At 41.3% G+C, this 25510-nt stretch overlaps 1 protein-coding gene across 1 annotated transcript; it reads left to right on the plus strand.

Annotated features, from left to right (window-relative positions):
- The first annotated feature begins 1889 nt into the window (after positions 1-1889).
- LOC148198493 (uncharacterized) lies at positions 1890-13330 on the plus strand. Its single transcript, XM_088115826.1, has 7 exons — positions 1890-1948; positions 2068-2234; positions 8775-9259; positions 9362-9961; positions 9995-11188; positions 13021-13167; positions 13292-13330. Exons 1-7 carry the CDS (start codon positions 1890-1892, stop codon positions 13328-13330), a joined length of 2691 nt encoding a protein of 896 aa, XP_087971952.1.
- Positions 13331-25510: the final 12180 nt, after the last annotated feature.

The raw sequence follows: 25510 nt of genomic DNA on the forward strand, positions 1-25510 counted from the left end.
AATCAAGTAAGGCCTTTTTTATCCTGTTCTTCCCTATTGTGCATGGAATGGAAAAGCCTCCTGGATCTTTTGCTTTTGGAGGGAATGGCTCCTTTTTAACAGCTTTATACTTTTTTGTATCATCATCTCAACGTCTTTCCTTTGTAGAGACTTCTTCCTCAGGTTTAGTATAAACTGCAATTTGTTGTAATATCTGGTTCCAAGGTACATCATTGTCCACCATCTTGAATAATTCTGTAAAATCAAATTGTTTCTCTTGATTGATTGGAAAAGGAAAAATATCATTACTTTTTATCTCTCTTCTCTCTCCTTTCTCTTTTCTCTCTTCTTTTTCTATCTCTCCTTTTTCTAACTCAACTGTCTCATCATTTATACTCTCCAACACTTTACATTCTTCCCTGGGGTTAACCTCAGTATTAGCCCCAAAATTTTTATCTGGCCTCTCTTCCAACTGCTTGGTAATCTGACCCATTTGAGTCTCCAAATTCTTAATAGCAGCTTCAGTGCTCTTTTGAGTAGACTCAGTTTTCTGTATGAACTGATGAAGAGTTTCTTCCATCCTTATTGACCTTTCGTTAAGTATAGACATCTGTTGCCATAAAGTTGGTTGTTGTTGTTGCTTATTGAATTGCCCAGTTTGTCCGGCTTGCCCAGTTTGTCCGTGACCAATGCTTGGGTGTGGTTTCTACCCTTGATTAAAATTCCCCTGACGGTATTGATTGGCCATGAAGTTAACATCCTCTAAGGCTTCTGCTAGAAAAGCACATTGACCATTGATATGGTCACCTCCATATAATTCACACAACTGTGATTGAACCTGTGCAACAGTCTTTAACTCTTTTGGCAGTTGTGCAAGTGTTTTTGTAAGAGTCTCTAGCTGTTGAGTTAGTGTCAACACTCAATTTTGTCCGGGTTGAAAAAAGAAGTGTTTTTATTGTTTTTTTTTATTTTATTTTACCTTTTTGTTTTATTCTATTTTTATGTATTTAGATTTTTGCTTTTAATTCAATTTCTACTTTTCTTATCTTCAATTTTGTTTTAATAGAGTTAATAATTAAAAAATTAAAAAATGAAATTAAAACTGAAAATAAATAATAAATAAAATAAAATAAAAAAAAAAATTAAAAATTAAAAAAAGGGGGAAAATAGAAAACGTGGGAAATGGGTATGTGAGACGTGTCTGGGGTGAGGGGGACCAGGTGGTTAGAAAGGAATATTTCCCAAGATTTTGGGAGGGGGGATTTTGTTGGGATCAGAGAGAAAAAGAAAGGGGGAGGCACACGAGTAACGATCATCTGAAATCATATAGCATTGGCACCGGCACCGGCGAGAAGAGATCACCGGATATTCGTAGCTAGCAGTAGCCTTAGAGCTCCGAGAGGTAAGCCTCTTGCTCCCCTGTGTGGTCATGTATGCTTACTGTATAACTGCCTTTGATGCTTATTCCATTTTGTTTATGCTATGGTAAGTCTGCTACATTCCCCATTTTATAATCTTATAGCATTTGTTTATCCTCTTCCTCTGAGCATCCATCTTCATCTTTTCTTAACACTGAACCTCCAACTTCCTTCATCCATATTCACCCACTGCCACAAGACACATTAACACCCACGGCCATCATCAATCTTCACGTCCAACACTTGATCATCTCCATTACCTGCTGAAACTCCCACCCATCATCACGGGCACATACGCAAGCTTTGTATTCCTCCATTTACTCAATCAAACCTCATTCCCTCATCCACTCATAAACCATCATCCATATTCGCCCACGGCCACTACCAACGCCTCACGGTCACCGCCTTATTCCTCCATTGGAACCTCCATTCCAACCCACGCATAACACCATCATCCTCAACCTGCATTATACAAAGCCACAGCCTAGAACAATGACCAATTTCCAGCCCTCAAACACCAGTACATACTTTACCTTCACTGAGCCAAAGCGGTGATTGGTCATTGTGTCGTTCACCGTCGCCTTCAACCACGCAACCACACACCACCACCTTCAGGCTCACCGTCTCGTTGTAGAATACTAAATTAGGATAATGGTGCTGAGGGGATCAGAGATGAACGTGGAGGAAGACCCTCCCTGAGAATCGCCGTTTTCGAAGTGAGAAAGGTGGAGACAGTGGCGTCGTGGCTGGTGGTGGTTTTGGTGGCGCGAGTTGTCGCCGGCGAGGCCAAGGTTGTTCTGGGCGAGGTGATGGTGGCCGGTTATGACGGAGATGGCGGTGAGTCGTGGTGCTGAGTAGGAGATCTTGGATCTCTGGAGAAAGCACGAGCCGGCGTGAAGGAGTGAATGAGAGTGAACCTCCTAAACCCCTAGAAAGTTCTAGGTTAGAAACCATTCAATTGGGCCAGGCCCAAAATTGAGCGTACGTCCGGGAACCTTTGTTTTTCGAGCGTTCGTCATCCAGCCTCACAATTCCAACGAACGCTCGTCCATAACGAGCGTTTGTCATCCAACCTCATTTTCCCAACGAACGCTCGTCCATAACGAGCGTTCGTCATCCAACCTCATTTTCCCAACGAACGCTCGTCCATAACGAGCGTTCGCCATCCAACCCATATCCTCCCAACGAACGCTCGTTAATAACGAGCGTTCATCATCCAGCCTCATCTTCCCAACGAACGCTCGTCCAAACGAGCGCTCATCGTTCATCATCCAGCCTCATCTTCCCAACGAACGCTCGTCCAAACGAGCGCTCGTCGTTCATCATCCAGCCTCATCTTCCCAACGAACGCTCGTGCAAACGAGCGCTCGTCGTTCGTCATCCCGCCTCATCATCCCAACGAACGCTCGTCCATAACGAGTATGCGCCATCCAACCTCATTTTCCTAACGAACGCTCGTCCCAAACGAGCGCTCGTCATTTGGCCTCCACTCACCTCAGCTACCCAACGAACGCTCAACCCAACGAGCGCTCGTAGACTAGCCTCCTCTTCTCAGCGTCCGTTCGTCACATCATCCATTGAACGCTCGTCATCTACCTTCCTGTACTCAACGTACGTTCGTCGTATCACCCAACGAACGCTCGTTATTCAGCCTACATTCACAATGTTCGTTCATCCTCTATTAACGAGCGTTCGTCATTCAGCCTTAGTTACCAACGTTCGTCCTTTATATTCCCCAACGAACGTTCGTCCTTAAGCTTCCATATCTGAACGTCCGTTCGTCATGTCAATAACGAACGTTCATCCTTAGGCTTCCATTTCTGAACGACCGTTCGTCCTGTCAATAATGAACGTTCGTCCTTATGGTTCCATTTTTGAACGTCCGTTTGTAGTTTCAAACAATGAGCGTTCGTCTTTAAGCTTCCATTGTTGAACGTTCGTTCGTCATTCAATAACGAGCGTTCGTCACAGCTTCAATTTCTCAACGTCCGTTCGTCATCTCTTCAACGAGTGTTCGTTATTCAGCCTTCGTTCCCAACGTTCGTCCTCTCCCCAACGAACGCTCGTCATTCTGAATACTGTCCCCAACGTTCGTCCAGCCTTTCCCATTTCTTTTTTTTTTTTTTGTTTATTTATTTTTCTTTATTGTCTTATTTTATTTTGTTCTATTTATTTATTTTAAACATTCACTTATCCTAAAATATATATTTAATAATACAATATTGATAGTTTAAATAAAAAGAATTTACAAGAAAAGTTTTAAAGGTTTAAGCACACGTGTGACCGCTCGCGTCGTCCTTGTGCTAAAAACCTCTTCTTCTTCCTTAAATAAATTTACAAAAATATGTTTTAAAGGTTTAAGCACACGTGTGACCGCTCGCGTCGTCCTTGTGCTAAAAACCTCTTCTTCTTTTCTTAAATAAAATTTCAAAAATACGTTTAAGGGTTGAACACTCGTGTGATCGTTCGCATCGTCCTAGTGTTCAATACTTTTTTCTCTCTTATTTACGTAATATTAAACGAGGGTACGAGTGCTCGTGCGATCGCCCGCATCAGCCTAGCACTCAATACTCTCAAGTCTTCCTAAATAAGTAAATAACGGTATGAGTGCTTGTGCGATCGCCCGCATTAGCCTAGCACTCAATACTCTCAAGTCTTCCTAAATAAGTAAATAACGATATGAGTGCTCGTGTGATCGTCCGCATCGGCCTAGTGCTTAATATCGTTATCTCTCTTTTCAAAAATAATTAAAAACATTTAAATATTATTTTAAAGGTATGAGTACTCGTGCGACCGTCCGCGTCGGCCTAGTACTCATTACCTTCTTTTTTTCTCGAAAATATTAAAAATATAAAATCTCCAAAAATTAAAAACATCTGCTTTTCCAAACAACAAACAGTCTTTCAAGCTAGAACTACGTAACCCTGATTTCTCATTTTGAATGAGAATACGTAGGAGCAAGGTCAATCCTTGTCGGGCCCAAAAAACTAAAAAATATGTTTTGTTTATTTAGAATTTTATTTTAGGGATAATTAAACATTTTTTGAAAACCACATCAAAGTCGCGTATTTAGTTAAAGGTACTGCCTTAGGGCAGGCGTTGTAGGGTGCTAACACCTTCCCTACACGTAACCGACTCCCGAACCCAATCTTTGGTTTTCGTGGACCGTGCTTTATCGTTTTGAGGTTTTTCCATAGTTTTCCATAATAAACTATGGTGGCGACTCCAAATCTCTTTTTAAAACCCGTTTTCTTTTTGGATCGTCGTCCCGTCGCGATTCCAGTTGCGACAGATGGCGACTCCACTGGGGAAGCTTAGAGAGTCGAGCCATTTAATTAGATGCGCGAATTTGGTGTGGTTTTGCTTTGTGTTTTTCTTTCCCTTTTCTCTATCTATGTGTGATATTCGGAATAACTGCAATAACTGTGGAATATTGAACCCTAGGGTAGACAATATGTTTATATCTGCCTGGGAATTTTTCTGGTTGTTTTGCAGGTGAGGGTTTGGGTGTGCATAATTTCCTCCCTTCACACACACACTTTTGGCATATCATGAGTGGGGCCCTATACCCGGGTCTGAGCGTAGCTTAGAATTAGAGGAGTTGTGTAGCGGTGTCACTCTGGGATGTACTTCCTGTTTGGCTATCGTGAGAACTCCAGCTAGAGTCTGTTCTCTTCATTTGTGTTTTCACACCTAGTTGATTACTCGACTGTTGTGGAAATGCTATGAAGGGGGCCATAGCTCTAGTGACCTTTGACCTTTAGGTTCAGGAAATCATCCTGGTGAGATTGCATATACTTGACCTTGAACTGAAAGCAATGAACCTTTGGTAGGGCACGAAGGGAGGAATATATGCTTCTGTAACCCTCACGCTGTTCGTTTTTTTTATGATATTACATTTCATACCATGCATGTGTTTTGTTTTGTCATGTTATTTTATTATCATGCATCATATTCATACATCATTTAGTAACATGTTAATTTTAAGGGAAATCACAGGTACCTACTTGACTGCATACGAGATGGATGTTAACACAAGATCCGATGCTACACGGCATACCGACTCTTCCGATTTAAGAAAGAAGTATAGTCTAAGGACTCATGTTGGAAATTTGACCGGGCTGATAAACTTGGGCAAAAGGCTTAAGACTATAAAGAGAGAAACCTTTCAGAGAAGATATGGAAATTTGTTGAATTTAATGGAGGTTGAAGTACAAATACCCGCTATCACAGCCTTGGCACAATATTATGATTCTCCGCTTCGATGTTTCACATTTCAAGACTTTCAGTTGGCGCCAACCATAGAGGAGTTCGAGCATATCTTGGGTTTGCCATTGGAGGGCACCACTCCCTATCAACATTTAGAGCATCATGCCTCTATACCCACCATTGCTGCCATCATGAAATTACATCCCAAGGAGCTTGAAGACAGGATGATGATGAGGAATCAAGTGCATGGGTTATCACAGGGATATCTAGAGCAGTATTTACATCACTTGGCTGATAAAGAGGATTGGGAAACTTTCATGGATGTATTAGCCCTCACCATATATGGCATTGTCTTGTTTCCCAAAATAGAAGAATTTGTGGATTACACCGCGATAGACGTCTTCGTGGCGAGTAAAACCAGATCAGAGAATCCTGTAACAGCAGTTCTTGCGGATGTTTATGGGACTTTGAATTTTTGCCATGAGAGAAAGGGAAAGAAGATTCTTTGTTGCTTACCGGCGTTGTATACATGGATGACAACGCGCGTGTTTAAAGAGATGGTTGACGTTAAGAGTCTATCGGAGAATTTGTCACACCAAGGGCTTAAAGGTAAAGGAGGAAACGATTGGGCCCGATTCCTTGCCGGCTTGAGCGAAAGAAGTATAAAATGGCGCCTTCCTTGGCTCGGAAATAAACTGGCTATACAACATTGTGGTAGTTTTCCTAATGTGCCTCTCATAGGTGCCCGGTACTGTATCAATTACAACCCCCTTTTGGTGCAAAGACAATTTGGGCATCCCATGAAAGGGGCACCTTCATCAGATTACCTTGCTACCCTATTCATTTATTACGAAGACGGGCATTTCATCGAATTGTTAAGAAAGGTTAAAAGCGCCTGGGAAAATGTTGTTCGAGCAGAGAAGGACTTGAGGGATGGAGTAGTGGATAGCAGTATTAGTTATCACACCTGGATTCTGGAGAGAGTGAAAGTGGTCAAGTTGCCTTTCAAGCCAATCAAGGATCAATCAACTAGTGAAGGACCATCTCAAGCCCCAGAAAGTGAAGAGGTGCAACAATTGAAAGCTGAGATGGAGAAATTGAAAATTAGGAATGCTAGGTTGGAAAACGAATTACAAAGGGCGCGTAATGATCTTGTGGATATGAAAAATGATAATGAAGAAAAGTCGCGGGCTTATGAAAACCTTGTCAAAAGCCAGAAGGCTGAGAGGGATTACACATTTCGAGTGAAACAGGATCTAGCCGCCGCGAGTAAGGAATTATCCATGAGGGTAAATGAGAAGAAGGTGGCTTTAGAGGAGGGAAAGGAGTGGAAGCACCTCTACGAAGAAGCCAAAAGAGATAAACGAGAAGCCCTGAAGAGATTAAGAGAAGCGCAGATTCAGATAGAAAAAGCGGGGCATGAGATGAAAGAGATGGCCATGTCGTTTGAGGCGGATATGAATAGGGAGCGTTGGAAGCTAACAGAAGCAGAGGAAGAGCATCGAACTCTGATAAAACAAATGGAGGAATATATCGAGGAACAGGAGGAGCGATGGAGGTCGATAGATTTTGAAGAAAGGCATCAGGCCTTGATAAAGCGAATGGAAGAGCACATCGCCGAGCAAGAAATGGCTGTAAAGCACTGGAAGGAAAGATTCTCTCAGTTGGCTGCTTTGGCAAACGGGGCAATTGAAGACATCCCCAGGATGGTGTCGAATGCTGAAGCAAGCACTCATTTTTGTAACTCACCAGCGGAAATAGAATTGTTTATTAATCATTGTAAATGGTTGGTGGGAGAGATGAAATCTTTCATTGCCCGGGCGCGGGATTGATGTACATCGGAATTATGTGTTTTGTTCCTTAGACTATGTAATGGATCAAATTTCCTTTAAATGAAAGATAAGGGATGTTTGTTGGTATCGGCTTGTGTTAATTTTCCATCAGTATCGTCATCGTTATCCTGTGATTTCCACTTATCACTAGCATGCATCATGTTTTCTTTCGTTTTGCATTTTTCATCGTTATTTAATTTAATTTAATAAAAAATAATAATCGGCAGTACAAGTGAGAAAACAACGGCAAATTTTCCACGACATCCGTACAGGACCAGAGCTAACTCGAAGGTCATGGAGAATTGGGAGCAGTCACACGAATCTATTAAGGCCGATGTCAACCAGTTGAAGGATCAGATGGCCCAAATTTTGGCGGCTCTCGAAGCCCTGAAGACTACGGGAGGGGCGACGCCTGCGCAAGTCGAGGGAAGTGCTCAATATTACCCTCCGGTGTTCAGTTCTGGGAGCCAATCTGTTCCGTTCCCAATGTATGGATTACCTCCAGGTTACACCCCACCTGTGGGAGAATACACAGAAGGGGAGCAGACTTCATTCTCTTTCCCTACCACTGCCAACGTACCGCCAATCAGTATTCCGGGACCTGTTGTAATGTCCGCACCCATGATAAATGAAGGAATGCATGCAAGCATGTCTGATGGAATACGAGTAACTCCGGTGCCGCCTGTGATTACCGGAGAGGGCTTTTCTACAGGAGCTGCACCACATACCTCGTTTCAGGGGGTAATTAGTAACGTTGATGGGGCGAAAGATAAACTGGAGAGCCTAGAGGCAAGATTGAGGGCTGTGGAGGGGTATGAAAGTTATGGATTTGGGGATGTTTCTAGATTGAGCTTGGTTCCTGGCGTCAAAATTCCACATAAGTTCAAGGCGCCAGATTTTGAGAAGTATAAGGGAAATACATGCCCTAAGAGCCATCTGACCATGTTTTGCAGAAAGATGGCTGCATATGCTTACGATGAGCAGCTGCTCATTCATGTTTTTCAAGATAGTTTGGCTGGAGTGGCGTTAAACTGGTATACCCATCTGGAGCCGACTCAAATTCGTTGTTGGGCGGACTTGGCTGATGCTTTTGTGAAGCAATACATATACAATACCCATGTTGCACCAGATCGTTTACAGCTGCAAAATATGTCAAAGAAGGACAACGAAACTTTCAAGGAGTATGCTCAGCGGTGGAGGGAATTGGCTGCACAAGTTGAGCCGCCTTTGTATGATAAAGAAATGATGGCAATGTTTGTAAATACGCTCCAACCACCATTTTATGAACATATGGTGGGAAATGTATCTTCAAATTTTGCCGATATCATCGTGATAGGCGAGCGAATAGAGATCGGGTTGAAAAATGGGAAGATTGCATATGGCTCGTCGGCGGGGGCACACTCCAAAAAACCCAATTTCAACTCAGGGAAAAGAAAGGAGGGAGATGTGCATGCAACATCTGCAACCCCCGTGTGGAGAGGTCAAGCTCCCACCGATAACTATCGACCATACTGGGGTCAACATCCACATGCAGCTAACGCGTCATTTGGTCATCAAATTAGGCCTCAACAACAACCGGGGTACTATCAACCACAATACATCCCGACGAATAATTGGAGGGGAGGGGAAAATGTAGGTTCCAATATGAATGCGGGTCCCAATACTTATCCAAGAAGGAACCAGGAAAGAAATTATGTTAATTTTACTCCAATTCCTACAACTTATACGGAATTATTGCCTCAGCTTATCAAACAAGGGCTAGTTGTCGTTTGTCCCCTGAAGCCTTTGCAGCCTCCGTACCCAATAGGCTATGATGCAGAGGCAAAGTGTAGTTATCATGGAGGGGCCGCTGGTCATTCCACTGAGAGGTGTCTGGCTTTCAAGCATAAAGTGCAGACTCTAATTGATTCTGGGTGGTTAAAGTTCCAAGAGGATAAGCCTAGTGTCGAGTCCAATCCTTTATCTGGGCATGGAAGTGCTTCGACGAATGCTGTCAAAGAGAAAGAACATGAGCTGGTGAGAAATGTGAAAGAAATCAGGAGCTCCAGGAGGTTTATTTTGGAGGCGTTGCTGAAAGTGGGTATCTTGAAGGGTGATTATGATGAGAGTATGGCATGCGCGCTCCACCCAGATGCTGAGCACTCTATTGAGGAGTGTATTAAGTTTGAAGAAATTCTGCAAGACCTGCTAGATCGTGGTCTGATGCAGGTATGTTACAAGAGGGAGGAGGGAGATGTATTTGCACAAACTGGTGATGAATCCGGCATGATTGTACCAGAACCATTGGTGATTCGTTTCACTAAGACTACCTCTATTCCACCAACTCAAGGAAGGTCGCCTGTGGTTATCCATGTACCAGCCCCTTTTCCTTACAAGAACGAAAAAGCCGTCCCATGGAGATATGGGACGCATGCGTCAGGCGAAACGCAAAGCGTTGATCCTGTCGTCAAAAACATATCAGGGATAGGGGGAATGACTAGGAGTGGTCGAATTTTCACGTCACCTGAGTTGGCACGAGAAAAGGTTAATGATAATGAAGCAACGATGGCCTCGAAGGCAAAAGAATTCTTAAAGGGGAAAGGTGCACAGACAGAGGAGATCCCCGACAAGGAAGAGAAGAGAGAGGTTTCTGAAGAGGAGGCTTGTGAATTTTTAAAATTCATACAACAAAGCGAATATAAGGTGGTGGAACAGTTAAACCGTATGCCTGCTCGCATATCCTTGTTAGACTTGCTCATGCATTCGGCATCACACAGAAAGTTGCTAATGAAGATACTCAGTGAGGCTCACGTGGAGCAAGGTATTTCATTGAATAAATTCGAGGGTATTGTTGGCAATATTGTTGCTAATAATTATCTCACCTTTACGGATGAAGAGATACCTGCTGAAGGAAAAGGGCATAACAAGGCTCTTCACGTCTCTGTGAAATGCCTGGATCATGTTATAGCGCGTGTTTTAGTGGACAATGGGTCCTCCTTGAATGTTATGCCGAAAGCAACTCTGGAAAAGCTACCTTGCGAAGGAATGCATATGAGGCCGAGTTCAATGATTGTGAGGGCGTTTGATGGCAGTAATAGAGAAGTGATGGGAGAAGTGGATTTACCAATGCAAGTTGGCCCATGCGTTTTTCAAATAACATTCCAGGTTATGGATATCCTGCCAGCTTATAGTTGTCTGTTGGGACGCCCATGGATTCATTCGGCGGGAGTTGTGCCTTCTACACTACATCAGAAGTTGAAGTATGTGATAGGAGATAAGCTGGTGATAGTATCAGGAGAAGAGGATCTTCTGGTGAGTGGACCATCATCCACGCGCTACATCGAGGCGGCTGAAGAAGCTCTCGAGACAGCCTTCCAATCATTGGAAATTGTGGGAAATGCTTGTGTGGAACCGTTTCCAGTAAATCCTCGCCTATCATGTGCTTCTATTATGATGGCCAAGATTATGCTAAGAGAGGGCTATATATATGGGGAAGGTTTGGGCAAATATCGGCAGGGGCGAGCATTCCCTCTAGAAATCGTTGAAAATAAGAACAGATATGGCTTGGGGTACAAACCTACCAAGGAAGACAGGAAAAGGGTGATTGAAGAAAGAAAAGAGCGCAGTCTGGCCCGTGCAGAAAGACGAGGGCCCAGAGAAAGCAAAATTCACATTGTTGACATCAAGGAAAGCTTCCGCAGTGCTGGGTGGATCAACACTGGCCAGATAGCAGCCGTGGAAGATGAAGAAAGGCCTCAAAGTTCGAGCTTTGTGTGGGCTTGCTCCCCTGATACTCAACTCAACAATTGGGAAACACTGGATTTACCTGTGATGCTTAATGTGAACAAAATGTAATAGTTTTAATTAAGCTTATAGTTTCGATTGGGGCTTTAGAACTGAGGTTTTGCGGATTGATTCTTTTTACTTTTCACTCAGCGTGATAATAAAGTTGCATTTCATCATCATTTGGCATTTTTCTTTGTTTATCTTATTTATTTATACTTTTTCATAAATTTAAATGATGCAGATGTGACAATGATTGTTTTGAAAATAATGATATCAATATTCCTAATTTTGAGCACCCTACCAATAATACGGAAGATGATTTCGAAGATGATGTGGAACCCTCTCCAGAATTGTTGAGATTAGTGGAACAAGAATCTAAGGAGATAAAACCCCATCAGGAGGAGATTGAAATACTTAACTTGGGAGAGAAGGATGAGATAAAGGAGGTGAAAATCGGTACTAGTATGAAAACGGAAGTGAGGGAAAGTTTGCGTGTCCTATTGAAGGAGTTTAAAGATGTGTTCGCATGGTCTTACAATGACATGCCGGGTCTAGATACCGATATTGTGCAGCATAGACTCCCACTCAAGCCAGAATGCCCTCCAGTCAAGCAAAAATTGAGAAGAATGAAGCCGGAAATGTCCCTAAAAATTAAAGAAGAAGTCCAAAAGCAATTTGACGCAGGATTTTTGGCCGTGGCAAGATACCCACAATGGGTAGCGAATGTTGTACCAGTGCCTAAGAAGGATGGGAAGGTTCGAATGTGTGTTGACTATCGTGATTTAAATCGTGCAAGTCCGAAAGATAATTTCCCGTTACCACACATCGATACTCTGGTTGATAATACGGCCAAATTTTCGTTATTTTCGTTCATGGATGGATTCTCGGGATATAATCAAATTAAAATGGCACCGGAAGATATGGAGAAAACGACCTTTATCACGTTATGGGGAACATTCTGCTATAAGGTTATGTCTTTCGGACTCAAGAATGCTGGGGCAACATACCAAAGGGCAATGGTGACACTTTTTCATGATATGATGCATAAGGAAATTGAAGTTTATGTGGATGACATGATTGCAAAGTCTGAATCAGAAGAGGAGCATATTTTCAATCTAAGGAAATTATTTGAGAGGCTGAGAAAGTACAAGCTCAGGTTAAATCCTGCCAAATGCACGTTTGGAGTAAAGTCTGGAAAATTGTTGGGCTTCATTGTTAGTCAAAGAGGGATAGAAGTTGATCCGGACAAAGTAAAAGCGATAACGGAAATGCCTGCGCCCAGAACAGAAAAGGAGGTTCGAGGTTTTTTGGGAAGATTGAATTACATTGCTAGGTTCATCTCCCAATTAACTGATACTTGTGAACCAATGTTCAAGTTACTACGGAAAAATCAGGCCGTAGTCTGGAATGAAGATTGTCAAGTTGCTTTTGAAAAGGTCAAACAATACCTGCAGGACCCTCCTGTATTGCGTCCACCTATGCCAGGAAGACCGCTCATTTTGTATTTGACCGTATTGGATAATTCAATGGGTTGTGTATTGGGTCAGCATGATGAAGACGGGAAAAGAGAGCATGCTATATATTACTTGAGCAAAAGATTCACAGATTGCGAACAACGATATTCGTCGTTAGAGCGAACTTGTTGTGCACTGGCGTGGGCTACTCATCGTCTAAGGCAATACATGTTGAGCCACTCTACTTGGTTGATATCCAAGATGGATCCTATCAAGTATATTTTTGAAAAGCCTGCTCTCACTGGAAGGATAGCTCGATGGCAGATGCTACTATCGGAGTATGACATTGTATATGTTACTCAGAAATCTATCAAGGGTAGCGCTTTAGCGAAATATTTAGCCCATCAGCCCATTAATGATTATCAGCCAATGCAACCTGAATTTCCTGATGAAGATATCATGGCTTTATTTGCTGAGAACAAAGATGACAAAGATGAAAAAGCATGGACGGTATTATTCGATGGGGCTTCGAATGTAATGGGGCATGGAATAGGGGCAGTGCTTATCTCTCCTAAGAATCAATACTTTCCAATGACGGCAAGGTTGTGTTTTAATTGCACGAATAATATCGCAGAATATGAAGCCTGTGCCATGGGAATTCGAGCAGCTATAGAGTCTAAAGCAAAAATTCTAGATGTATATGGAGATTCAGCTTTGGTCATCCATCAATTGAAGGGAGAATGGGAGACTAGGGATACTAAATTAATTCCATACCAAGCTTACATCAGGGGATTAATTGAGTATTTCGATTCCATCACGTTTAATCATATACCGCGAGAAGATAATCAATTAGCAGACGCGTTGGCTACCTTGTCGTCGATGTTTGAAGTTGATCAAGATGCAGAGTTGCCAAGGATTGAAATGAAGAGTCATGCGAAGCCAGCATATTGTCATTTCATCGAAGAGGAGGTAGATGGTAAACCCTGGTACTTTGATATCAAGCATTATCTTAGGACCCGAGAATATCCAGAGAAGGCATCAGAAAACGACAAAAGGGCGTTAAGGAGGTTGGTTGGCAGTTTCATTTTGTGTGGGGATATTCTATATAAGAGGAACCATGACATGGTTCTCCTTAGATTCGTAGATGCAAAAGAAGCCGAGCTGATACTAAAAGAAGTACACGAGGGTACATTTGGCACGCACATGAATGGGCACTCAATGGCCAGGAAGATACTGAGAGCGGGGTATTTTTGGTTGACTATGGAAAATGATTGTTGTACACATGTGAGGAAGTGTGAGAAATGCCAGGTATACGCAAGTAATATCAATGTTCCACCCACGACCTTGAACGTGTTGTCTGCACCATGGCCCTTTTCGATGTGGGGAATAGATGTCATTGGAGCTATAGAGCCAAAGGCGTCAAATGGACACCGTTTCATATTAGTTGCAATCGATTACTTCACAAAATGGGTTGAGGCCGCTTCTTATGCTAATGTGACTAGAAAGGTAGTGACCAAGTTCATAAAAAGGGAGTTGATTTGCAGATACGGGATCCCTAACAGGATCATCACTGATAATGCCACTAACTTGAATAACCAGATGATGACAGAGTTATGTGAGGAGTTCAAAATTCATCATCTTAATTCTTCTCCTTATCGTCCAAAGATGAATGGGGCAGTAGAGGCTGCTAACAAAAATATCAAGAAGATTGTGCAGAAAATGGTGGTCACGTATAAGGATTGGCATGAAATGCTTCCTTTTGCTTTACATGGTTATCGCACTTCGGTACGAACATCGACTGGGGCAACGCCTTTCTCGCTTGTATATGGAATGGAAGCAGTACTTCCGTTTGAAGTGGAAATTCCGTCCTTACGAGTTTTAATGGAAACCCAATTAGAGGAGGCTGAGTGGGTCCAAGCTCGTTTCGACCAGCTCAATCTCATTGATGAAAAGAGACTAACAGCAGTATGCCATGGACAATTGTATCAAAGAAGAATGAAGAAGGCATTTGACAAAAAGGTACACCCAAGAGAATTTCATGAAGGTGAGTTGGTGTTGAAGAAGATTCTACCCATACAAAAGGATCATAGAGGCAAATGGACTCCAAATTATGAAGGGCCATTTGTAGTGAAGAAAGCATTTTCTGGTGGGGCACTAATTCTCACGAGAATGGACGGAGAGGAGTTACCATTGCCAGTTAATTCTGATGCAGTAAAAAAGTTTTACGCATGATGATTCCGTGATAGTGGTTGCTATTAAAGGGATGTTGATATTATCTTCAACGCTTATTGTACTCTGTGTTTTATTCAATAAATAAATTTCACGTGATTTCATTCATATTTTGGTTGTTTGCATTCCATCTGAAATATTGCATGTCACGCTGAGCTGTTAAGTAGTCAAGTGAAAATGAAAATGAAAATAAGTAAACGCGTGTTGATAAAAGCATCACAGGTATATCAGGTTGGCGAGCTCGGTCCTGGAGGATGTCGGAAAGGAAAAACGAAAAAAAAAAGGGTTACATGTTGAGTTTGTTGTTAATAAAGTTGTCAAGGATATAGTATTTTCGAAAAAGGAGTTTTGAAAAAATATCGTTGGTGAGCCTTTTCCTGATTCAAGGTTTTGGGTGTAACCGGTGTTCTTTTCTTAATAAAGCATTTGCATTCACATTACTTGAACCCTAACTTTTTTCGTTTCCCACAAGACGAAGGATTTCGCCATATGCCTAATATTGGGGCAGTTTTCATCATGTTACATACCACCGATAATCCATTGATTAGGGAGATATAAAAAAAAAATAATAAAAAAAAAATAAAAAAAAATGAAATTGATGTGTCAAGCACTACATAGTTTAGTTTCAGGGTTAAATTCAAGAGAAAATCAGACAAACAAGATTCGGAGTGACGTGTGGCCGTTTTTCGTTATCCAATCGTCAAAAAAAAAAACAGTTCATCCAATTGCACCCATTTTGAGCCAAAATGCATAATTGTTTTCATCACCCTAGACAAGAATCATTAACAGGTCGACGTCAATTTAAAAGGGTACATCATAAGCATCCAAAGATGAGAAAAAATGAATGAAAAGGAAAGTATCATAAAAGGATCACAACAGGGGCAACGATAAGAATGACCCAAAAAGAAAGAAAAAAACAACAACAATAAAGGATGCCTGAAGTTCAAATCTCTAAAGACAGTCGACTGGGCACCTTGCAAATGATTCTTGTTTAAAGACTTTAACCGTCAAACACTTATTTGGGCCTTTGTTATCCTTTCTTTCAAAACCTTTCGACCTTTAGCCACGGTACAAGCCAATAAAAGTCCACACTGACTGAAGACTGTTGGTCCTAATCTTTCCCACGAATTTAACTTTGAAACAGAATAATGTGGTGAACGACACAATTCAGTGTTATTTTCAAAAAAAAAAAAAAAAAAAAAAACAAAAACGTCTCCCCGTCAATCGAAGATCATCCAATTTGGGGGAATCCTTCATACCCAAATCTTTTCACTTTTCCATTGTGCAAAATTGGGGCAGTATGGGAGCACAACATATTAATAGCACTTTTCCCCAAAGGAGGGACACGCATACGTTAATCATTATTCATTTGCTTTTCATAACCATTCTTCCACATTCTACAGGGTTCAAGTTAATTTGGATTGTAAAAAGCGATAAAAAGAATTTTAACTCAGGGTTACACTTTCTTCCTGCACATTAAAGGGTTCTATACCAATCAACGTTGTTTTAAGGAATGCATTTTGAACATACATTGGGTTTGATGACAATATTAACAATGGATTCCAAGCATGGAATTTTCAAAAAAAAAAAAAAAAAAAAAAAAAAAATGTGATGAAAAGCGAGGGTAAAAGAAAAGACCAAAATGAAGGTCTCATGTGTCCATGCATCCATGCATCATCATGACATAACATCATCTTAGAAGAAGCGAGGAGAATTGTTTGCAAAATCTCCATGTTTTACTCGGCATTTATCAACTTTTCAAAGTTACAAATCAGGTTTTAATTTTCTGTTATCGACCCTCTGCATGGCAATGGTCGGATTTAAATCTCTGTTCTGTGAGTTTGGCCCTCTGCGAGGCAATGGTCAAATCCAGGTTTTAATTTTCTGTTATCGACCCTCTGCATGGCAATGGTCAGATTTAAATTTCTGTTCTGTGAGTTTGGCCCTCTGCGAGGCAATGGTCAAATCCAGGTTTTAATTTTCTGTTATCGACCCTCTGCATGGCAATGGTCAGATTTAAATTTCTGTTCTGTGAGTTTGGCCCTCTGCGAGGCAATGGTCAAATCCAGGTTTTAATTTTCTGTTATCGACCCTCTGCATGGCAATGGTCAGATTTAAATTTCTGTTCTGTGAGTTTGGCCCTCTGCGAGGCAATGGTCAAATCCAGGTTTTAATTTTCTGTTATCGACCCTCTGCATGGCAATGGTCGGATTTAAATTTCCGTTCTGTGAGTTTGGCCCTCTGCGAGGCAATGATCAAATCCAGGTTTTAATTTTCTGTTATCGACCCTCTGCATGGCAATGGTCGGATTTAAATTTCCGTTCTGTGAGTTTGGCCCTCTGCGAGGCAATGGTCAAATCCAGGTTTTAATTTTCTGTTATTGACCCTCTGCATGGCAATGGTCGGATTTAAATTTATGTTCTGCGAGTTTGGCCCTCTGCGAGGCAATGGTCAAATCCAGGTTTCAGTTTTTTGTTACTGATACTTTACTTAACATTGGTCGATTGGCATCGGGACTTGAACCCTTTTGTTTGTTTTCTTTCATGATTGAAACCCGGACAAAATTAGTGTCTTTATCTTTACTTAGCTTTACTTAAATAATAAGAAAAGATTAAATTTTCATATTATTTAGTAATATCTAAGTAAAGAGGGGCAGCTGTCAACACTCAATTTTGTCCGGGTTGAAAAAAGAAGTGTTTTTATTGTTTTTTTTTATTTTATTTTACCTTTTTGTTTTATTCTATTTTTATGTATTTAGATTTTTGCTTTTAATTCAATTTCTACTTTTCTTATCTTCAATTTTGTTTTAATAGAGTTAATAATTAAAAAATTAAAAAATGAAATTAAAACTGAAAATAAATAATAAATAAAATAAAAAAAAAATTAAAAATTAAAAAAAGGGGGAAAATAGAAAACGTGGGAAATGGGTATGTGAGACGTGTCTGGGGTGAGGGGGACCAGGTGGTTAGAAAGGAATATTTCCCAAGATTTTGGGAGGGGGGATTTTGTTGGGATCAGAGAGAAAAAGAAAGGGGGAGGCACACGAGTAACGATCATCTGAAATCATATAGCATTGGCACCGGCACCGGCGAGAAGAGATCACCGGATATTCGTAGCTAGCAGTAGCCTTAGAGCTCCGAGAGGTAAGCCTCTTGCTCCCCTGTGTGGTCATGTATGCTTACTGTATAACTGCCTTTGATGCTTATTCCATTTTGTTTATGCTATGGTAAGTCTGCTACATTCCCCATTTTATAATCTTATAGCATTTGTTTATCCTCTTCCTCTGAGCATCCATCTTCATCTTTTCTTAACACTGAACCTCCAACTTCCTTCATCCATATTCACCCACTGCCACAAGACACATTAACACCCACGGCCATCATCAATCTTCACGTCCAACACTTGATCATCTCCATTACCTGCTGAAACTCCCACCCATCATCACGGGCACATACGCAAGCTTTGTATTCCTCCATTTACTCAATCAAACCTCATTCCCTCATCCACTCATAAACCATCATCCATATTCGCCCACGGCCACTACCAACGCCTCACGGTCACCGCCTTATTCCTCCATTGGAACCTCCATTCCAACCCACGCATAACACCATCATCCTCAACCTGCATTATACAAAGCCACAGCCTAGAACAATGACCAATTTCCAGCCCTCAAACACCAGTACATACTTTACCTTCACTGAGCCAAAGCGGTGATTGGTCATTGTGTCGTTCACCGTCGCCTTCAACCACGCAACCACACACCACCACCTTCAGGCTCACCGTCTCGTTGTAGAATACTAAATTAGGATAATGGTGCTGAGGGGATCAGAGATGAACGCGGAGGAAGACCCTCCCTGAGAATCGCCGTTTTCGAAGTGAGAAAGGTGGAGACAGTGGCGTCGTGGCTGGTGGTGGTTTTGGTGGCGCGAGTTGCCGCCGGCGAGGCCAAGGTTGTTCTGGGCGAGGTGATGGTGGCCGGTTATGACGGAGATGGCGGTGAGTCGTGGTGCTGAGTAGGAGATCTTGGATCTCTGGAGAAAGCACGAGCCGGCGTGAAGGAGTGAATGAGAGTGAACCTCCTAAACCCCTAGAAAATTCTAGGTTAGAAACCATTCAATTGGGCCAGGCCCAAAATTGAGCGTACGTCCGGGAACCTTTGTTTTTCGAGCGTTCGTCATCCAGCCTCACAATTCCAACGAACGCTCGTCCATAACGAGCGTTTGTCATCCAACGCTCATTTTCCCAACGAACGCTCGTCCATAACGAGCGTTCGTCATCCAACCTCATTTTCCCAACGAACGCTCGTCCATAACGAGCGTTCGCCATCCAACCCATATCCTCCCAACGAACGCTCGTTAATAACGAGCGTTCATCATCCAGCCTCATCTTCCCAACGAACGCTCGTTAATAACGAGCGTTCATCATCCAGCCTCATCTTCCCAACGAACGCTCGTCCAAACGAGCGCTCGTCGTTCATCCTCCAGCCTCATCTTCCCAACGAACGCTCGTCCAAACGAGCGCTCGTCGTTCATCATCCAGCCTCATCTTCCCAACGAACGCTCGTGCAAACGAGCGCTCGTCGTTCGTCATCCCGCCTCATCATCCCAACGAACGCTCGTCCATAACGAGTATGCGCCATCCAACCTCATTTTCCTAACGAACGCTCGTCCCAAACGAGCGCTCGTCATTTGGCCTCCACTCACCTCAGCTACCCAACGAACGCTCAACCCAACGAGCGCTCGTAGACTAGCCTCCTCTTCTCAGCGTCCGTTCGTCACATCATCCATTGAACGCTCGTCATCTACCTTCCTGTACTCAACGTACGTTCGTCGTATCACCCAACGAACGCTCGTTATTCAGCCTACATTCACAATGTTCGTTCATCCTCTATCAACGAGCGTTCGTCATTCAGCCTTAGTTACCAACGTTCGTCCTTTATATTCCCCAACGAACGTTCGTCCTTAAGCTTCCATATCTGAACGTCCGTTCGTCATGTCAATAACGAACGTTCGTCCTTAGGCTTCCATTTCTGAACGACCGTTCGTCCTGTCAATAATGAACGTTCGTCCTTATGGTTCCATTTTTGAACGTCCGTTTGTAGTTTCAAACAATGAGCGTTCGTCTTTAAGCTTCCATTGTTGAACGTTCGTTCGTCATTCAATAACGAGCGTTCGTCACAGCTTCAATTTCTCAACGTCCGTTCGTCATCTCTTCAACGAGTGTTCGTTATTCAGCCTTCGTTCCCAACGTTCGTCCTCTCCCCAACGAACGCTCGTCATTCTGAATACTGTCCCCAACGTTCGTCCAGCCTTTCCCATTTCTTTTTTTTTTTTTGTTTATTTATTTTTCTTTATTGTCTTATTTTATTTTGTTCTATTTATTTATTTTAAACATTCACTTATCCTAAAATATATATTTAATAATACAATATTGATAGTTTAAATAAAAAGAATTTACAAGAAAAGTTTTAAAGGTTTAAGCACACGTGTGACCGCTCGCGTCGTCCTTGTGCTAAAAACCTCTTCTTCTTCCTTAAATAAATTTACAAAAATATGTTTTAAAGGTTTAAGCACACGTGTGACCGCTCGCGTCGTCCTTGTGCTAAAAACCTCTTCTTCTTTTCTTAAATAAAATTTCAAAAATACGTTTAAGGGTTGAACACTCGTGTGATCGTTCGCATCGTCCTAGTGTTCAATACTTTTTTCTCTCTTATTTACGTAATATTAAACGAGGGTACGAGTGCTCGTGCGATCGCCCGCATCAGCCTAGCACTCAATACTCTCAAGTCTTCCTAAATAAGTAAATAACGGTATGAGTGCTTGTGCGATCGCCCGCATCAGCCTAGCACTCAATACTCTCAAGTCTTCCTAAATAAGTAAATAACGATATGAGTGCTCGTGTGATCGTCCGCATCGGCCTAGTGCTTAATATCGTTATCTCTCTTTTCAAAAATAATTAAAAACATTTAAATATTATTTTAAAGGTATGAGTACTCGTGCGACCGTCCGCGTCGGCCTAGTACTCATTACCTTCTTTTTTTCTCGAAAATATTAAAAATATAAAATCTCCAAAAATTAAAAACATCTGCTTTTCCAAACAACAAACAGTCTTTCAAGCTAGAACTACGTAACCCTGATTTCTCATTTTGAATGAGAATACGTAGGAGCAAGGTCAATCCTTGTCGGGCCCAAAAAACTAAAAAATATGTTTTGTTTATTTAGAATTTTATTTTAGGGATAGTTAAACATTTTTTGAAAACCACATCAAAGTCGCGTATTTAGTTAAAGGTACTGCCTTAGGGCAGGCGTTGTAGGGTGCTAACACCTTCCCTACACGTAACCGACTCCCGAACCCAATCTTTGGTTTTCGTGGACCGTGCTTTATCGTTTTGAGGTTTTTCCATAGTTTTCCATAATAAACTATGGTGGCGACTCCAAATCTCTTTTTAAAACCCGTTTTCTTTTTGGATCGTCGTCCCGTCGCGATTCCAGTTGCGACAAGTATCTTGTTCTGTGCTAGCAAGGCATCATGGGTTTGTAACTGTAGAACTCCTTTTTGTTGAATAGGAGCTCCTCTTTCACTGTTTAGCTCATTATCACTAGTAGCCATATTGTCAATGATTTATGTAGCTTCCTCTGGAGTTTTCCATTTGATATTTCCTCCTGCTAAGGCGTCAAGCATCATCTTGGTTTGTGAACCAAGACCTCCAAGGAAGATTAGAACTACTTCCACTTCATCAAATCCATGCGTGGATGTCTTTCTTAATAAGCTTTTATATCTGTCCCATGCATGCCCCAGTGATTCCTCCATGCCTTGCCTGAATGATGAAATCTCTTGCTTTCCTTTATTCACCTTTGATTGTGGAAAGTATTTGTTTAGGAACTTGGTCACCACTGCTTCCCACTCTGTAAAGCTTCCTTCTGGAAAAGAATTTAACCAAAGCTTAGCGTTGCCTCCTAATGAGAATGGAAACAGGCTAAGTTTGATTGCTTCGTCCGGCACCCCATTTATTTTCACCATCTTGCAGATCTCATTAAAAGTTGTGAGGTGCTCATATGGGCTTTCGTGAGACAACCCATTAAATTGATTACTCTTCACCGTTGGATTAATGCTGGTTTCGCCTCCATGTTGGCTGCATTGACCCTCGGTCATGCTATGCTATTAAAATGTTGAGGTCCAACTATATTTGTGTAATCTGCAAGAGTTCTTCTGGCATTATTATTCTCCATATTTTCAGTGCTATGGTCAGAACCTTGTGGTGATGGTTGTAACAGATTTTCCGGAGAAGGAAAAAGTTCTTTAGATGTACGGATTCTTCTCCTCCATCTACTCTCCTCTAAACCTTCAAGAAGAGGTTCTGCAGTTTTCTTGCTCCTGGTTCGGATTGCTTCATGCATACACAAGCAAACAAATCCCTAGAAGAATTGGTTAGCACAAAAAGATATAAAAGAAGATATAAGATTCAGAGATAAAAAGATAAAAACAGAAAAATAAAATAAAATAAAATAAAAATAAAATAAAAACAGAAAAAATAAAAACAAGAAGAGAAGTGAGTTACATTAGGTTCTTGATTAACGAACCTAACATTTGGTCTGACCTGTCGGATATAAGGAGGAGAGGAATCAGCCATGGGAAGCCAGACGGAGGGAAGACTGGACAATTTGGAGATAACGGTGGAGGGAATCAAAGAAGAGACAGCGACGATCAGGCGCGATATACAGTAACTGATAAAAGGGATGGGTGGAGGCCACAATAATCATGGCAATGAATGAGTTAAACAAAGCAAGCATTAAGCAAAGAGGAAAATCCCTAACTAAAGATGAAAGAAAGCATGTATCTTAATATAAGATGTTAAAACACAAATTCCATATATGAGAGTTTCACAAGACTACATTGATTCCCCAACAACAATACAAGGTTTAGTTCACCATATTCATGGTGAAACTAGATGAACAATAATGAAAGAATGAAAGAGATAGAAAAACCCTAGAAAGAGAAGAGGAGAGCTGTCACCATCTCCCAATCTACCCCCAAGGGGTGAAAAGTGTGTTTTTGCTTCCTCCCAGCCAAAGATACAAACCCTAGGACGTCCTAAAGCTTATATACTATTATAAAATTACAGAAAATTAGGCCCAAGCCCAAAATAGTGCCGCTTAGTGGTAAACTACCGCTCAGCGGTAAGTGCGTGAGTTGTTTTCCTCCCCTCAGCGGCCTTTTCACCCCTCAGCGGAGCCAACGTGGGTTTCTGAGTGCCGCTCAGCGGTAAACTATCGCTGAGCGGTAATTACGGCTTCTCCTTTTGCACTTTTTTATGTCTTTTCTGATTCCATCTCTATCCTTCTTCACTTCTTTCACCAAATTCACCTTAAAACCTGGATAAAACATTGAAATCAAGCATAAACCTGTCCAGCTCTCTTATTTCTAAAAATATACCCAAAAGCATGATTTCAAGCTAGTTTCTAAGTGTTAAAGGTTGCTTTTAGTATCAACTTTAAGCATGAAAATAACAGTTTTTCAACTGTTATCAGTAGACGTCTGTTAGTGTACAGTCGGACGTCTACAGACGTCTGGCAGTGCACAAACGGACGTCCACCCCCAGCCCCTACCACAAACAATTCAGCCAGGTAGACGTCTGGGGAGGGAGGAGGCGGATGTCTATATAGACGTCCGTCTTAACACAGCAGACGTCTATATAGACGTCCGGTCTTGCACAACAGACGTCTATATAGACGTCCATTGTGTCAGGACGGACGTCTATATAGACGTCCTTCCTGACACAACGGACGTCTAAGTAACGTCACCCACATAGACGTCGGGCGAACGTCAAAAGGCCAAAAGAACGGACGTCTAAAGCCCTTTCTGCACTAGTGGTTAAAAACCACTTGCAACACAGATTCACTACTTCATTTCCAATTTTAACTCAAAATGTGATGACATATAAGACAATTGTACACTTAGGCCAAAATATCACTAACTGAACTTTTAAACATTATTATAGACTTATTGAAACTGTCAAACAATATACAAAGGCTAGCATTCGAAATCAGACCTTTCTAATGGCCAAAAATGTAGAAAAGCACTCCATCACATCACCAAAATCAGGTTTAATTTTTTCAAAAGCTTAAGCAACACTGGAACAAACATAAGGAAGTATAAATGCACTGAACTAAGCTAGAACAATGAAGCTTAGCATGATTAAATTCAAATTACACAAGTCAAAGATGTAAGCACAGTGAAAACCTTTATTGAATACTGAAACAGAGAAAATGCTACTGGTTTTGAGCAACCAAGCTATGTATATTGCGTTTCATTGCTTGTTATGGTTTGCTACACCTTTAGATATCTTCAACAACATTAAACAATGTTGTACAAAGCACGAAAATCAAAATCTTCAACTGAAAATAGATTCAAAAGCTTAAACCATAATTAGCATTTGAAGTAGATTTTAAAACCAGAATTAATGTTCTAGTGCTTCAGCTCATATCACCAAGTCTAGAACATGTTCTCATTTCCTTGATTGATTGATATATGGCTTTCACAAGACTCTAAACTCAAGAAAATCGAAAATCAAAGCAGAATCAGATTAAATTGGACCAAAACAAAAGTAAAACTACTTCAAAAGACTATGAACAAACTGAAATTGAAATTTAAGGCTACAAATGACTCAAAGAGATGCTTTCAGTTTCAATATAGTTCAGCTGCTGAAATCATAGTACAATAATGCAAAACATAATTTGCATAAGGGTTAGTTGGCTAAAACAATTTATAAAGAACAAACATGCTCTATATCAACAAGTAGAATGATAGTTGTAACATGTGGGGACTCCTAAAATTCCAACAAATTTATCAATCCTCTCCTTTATTTTGGCACTCTATTTGTCCTGCTAAGAATTATAAAGCTGTGATCTTTACACTATGGGGTCCATTACAGTCTCAGACATTCTCGTGCTTTGTGAAAAGATAACATTAACAGAAATGCTAGTAACAAACTCTTGTGAAGAAAATGTTATACATAACCCTTTAAATAATACAATTTCCTCTCACTATATGCACTTTCCAGGCTTATTAGATACTTAAGAGGTTCAATGGATTATACCATTGAATATAGTGGATTTCCTGCTGTAGTAGAAGGGTACAGTGATGCTAACTGGATCTCTGATTCAGATGAGACAAAATCCACAAGTGGTTATGTATTCACACTTGGGGGTGGTGCGATTACATGGAGATCAGCCAGACAAACAATTATTGCAAGATCAACAATGGAATCTGAGTTTGTCGCTCTTGAGATGGCTGGCAGTGAGGTCGAGTGGTTGAAAAACTTCTTAACAAACATTCCACTAGGAATGAAACCAACTCCATCGGTGTCAATACACTGTGATTGCCAATCGGCAATAACTATAGCTAAAAACAAGAATTACAATGGAAAAAATAGACATATCCAATTGCGATAGCTGTTAAAGAGTGAGATTATTTCCATTAACTATGTGAAGTCAGAACGGAATGTAGCAAATCCTGTGACAAGACCCTTGGGAAGAAATATGATCTTAGAAACATCGAGGGGAATGGGACTTAAGCCACTAGCAAACAAACAAGTGATGGTAACCCAACCTTTGTGATTGAAGAT

The sequence above is a fragment of the Vigna umbellata genome, chromosome 5 (assembly GCF_029865625.1).
Source record: "Vigna umbellata cultivar VRB3 chromosome 5, Vumbellata_1.0, whole genome shotgun sequence".
Lineage (NCBI taxonomy): Eukaryota > Viridiplantae > Streptophyta > Magnoliopsida > Fabales > Fabaceae > Vigna > Vigna umbellata.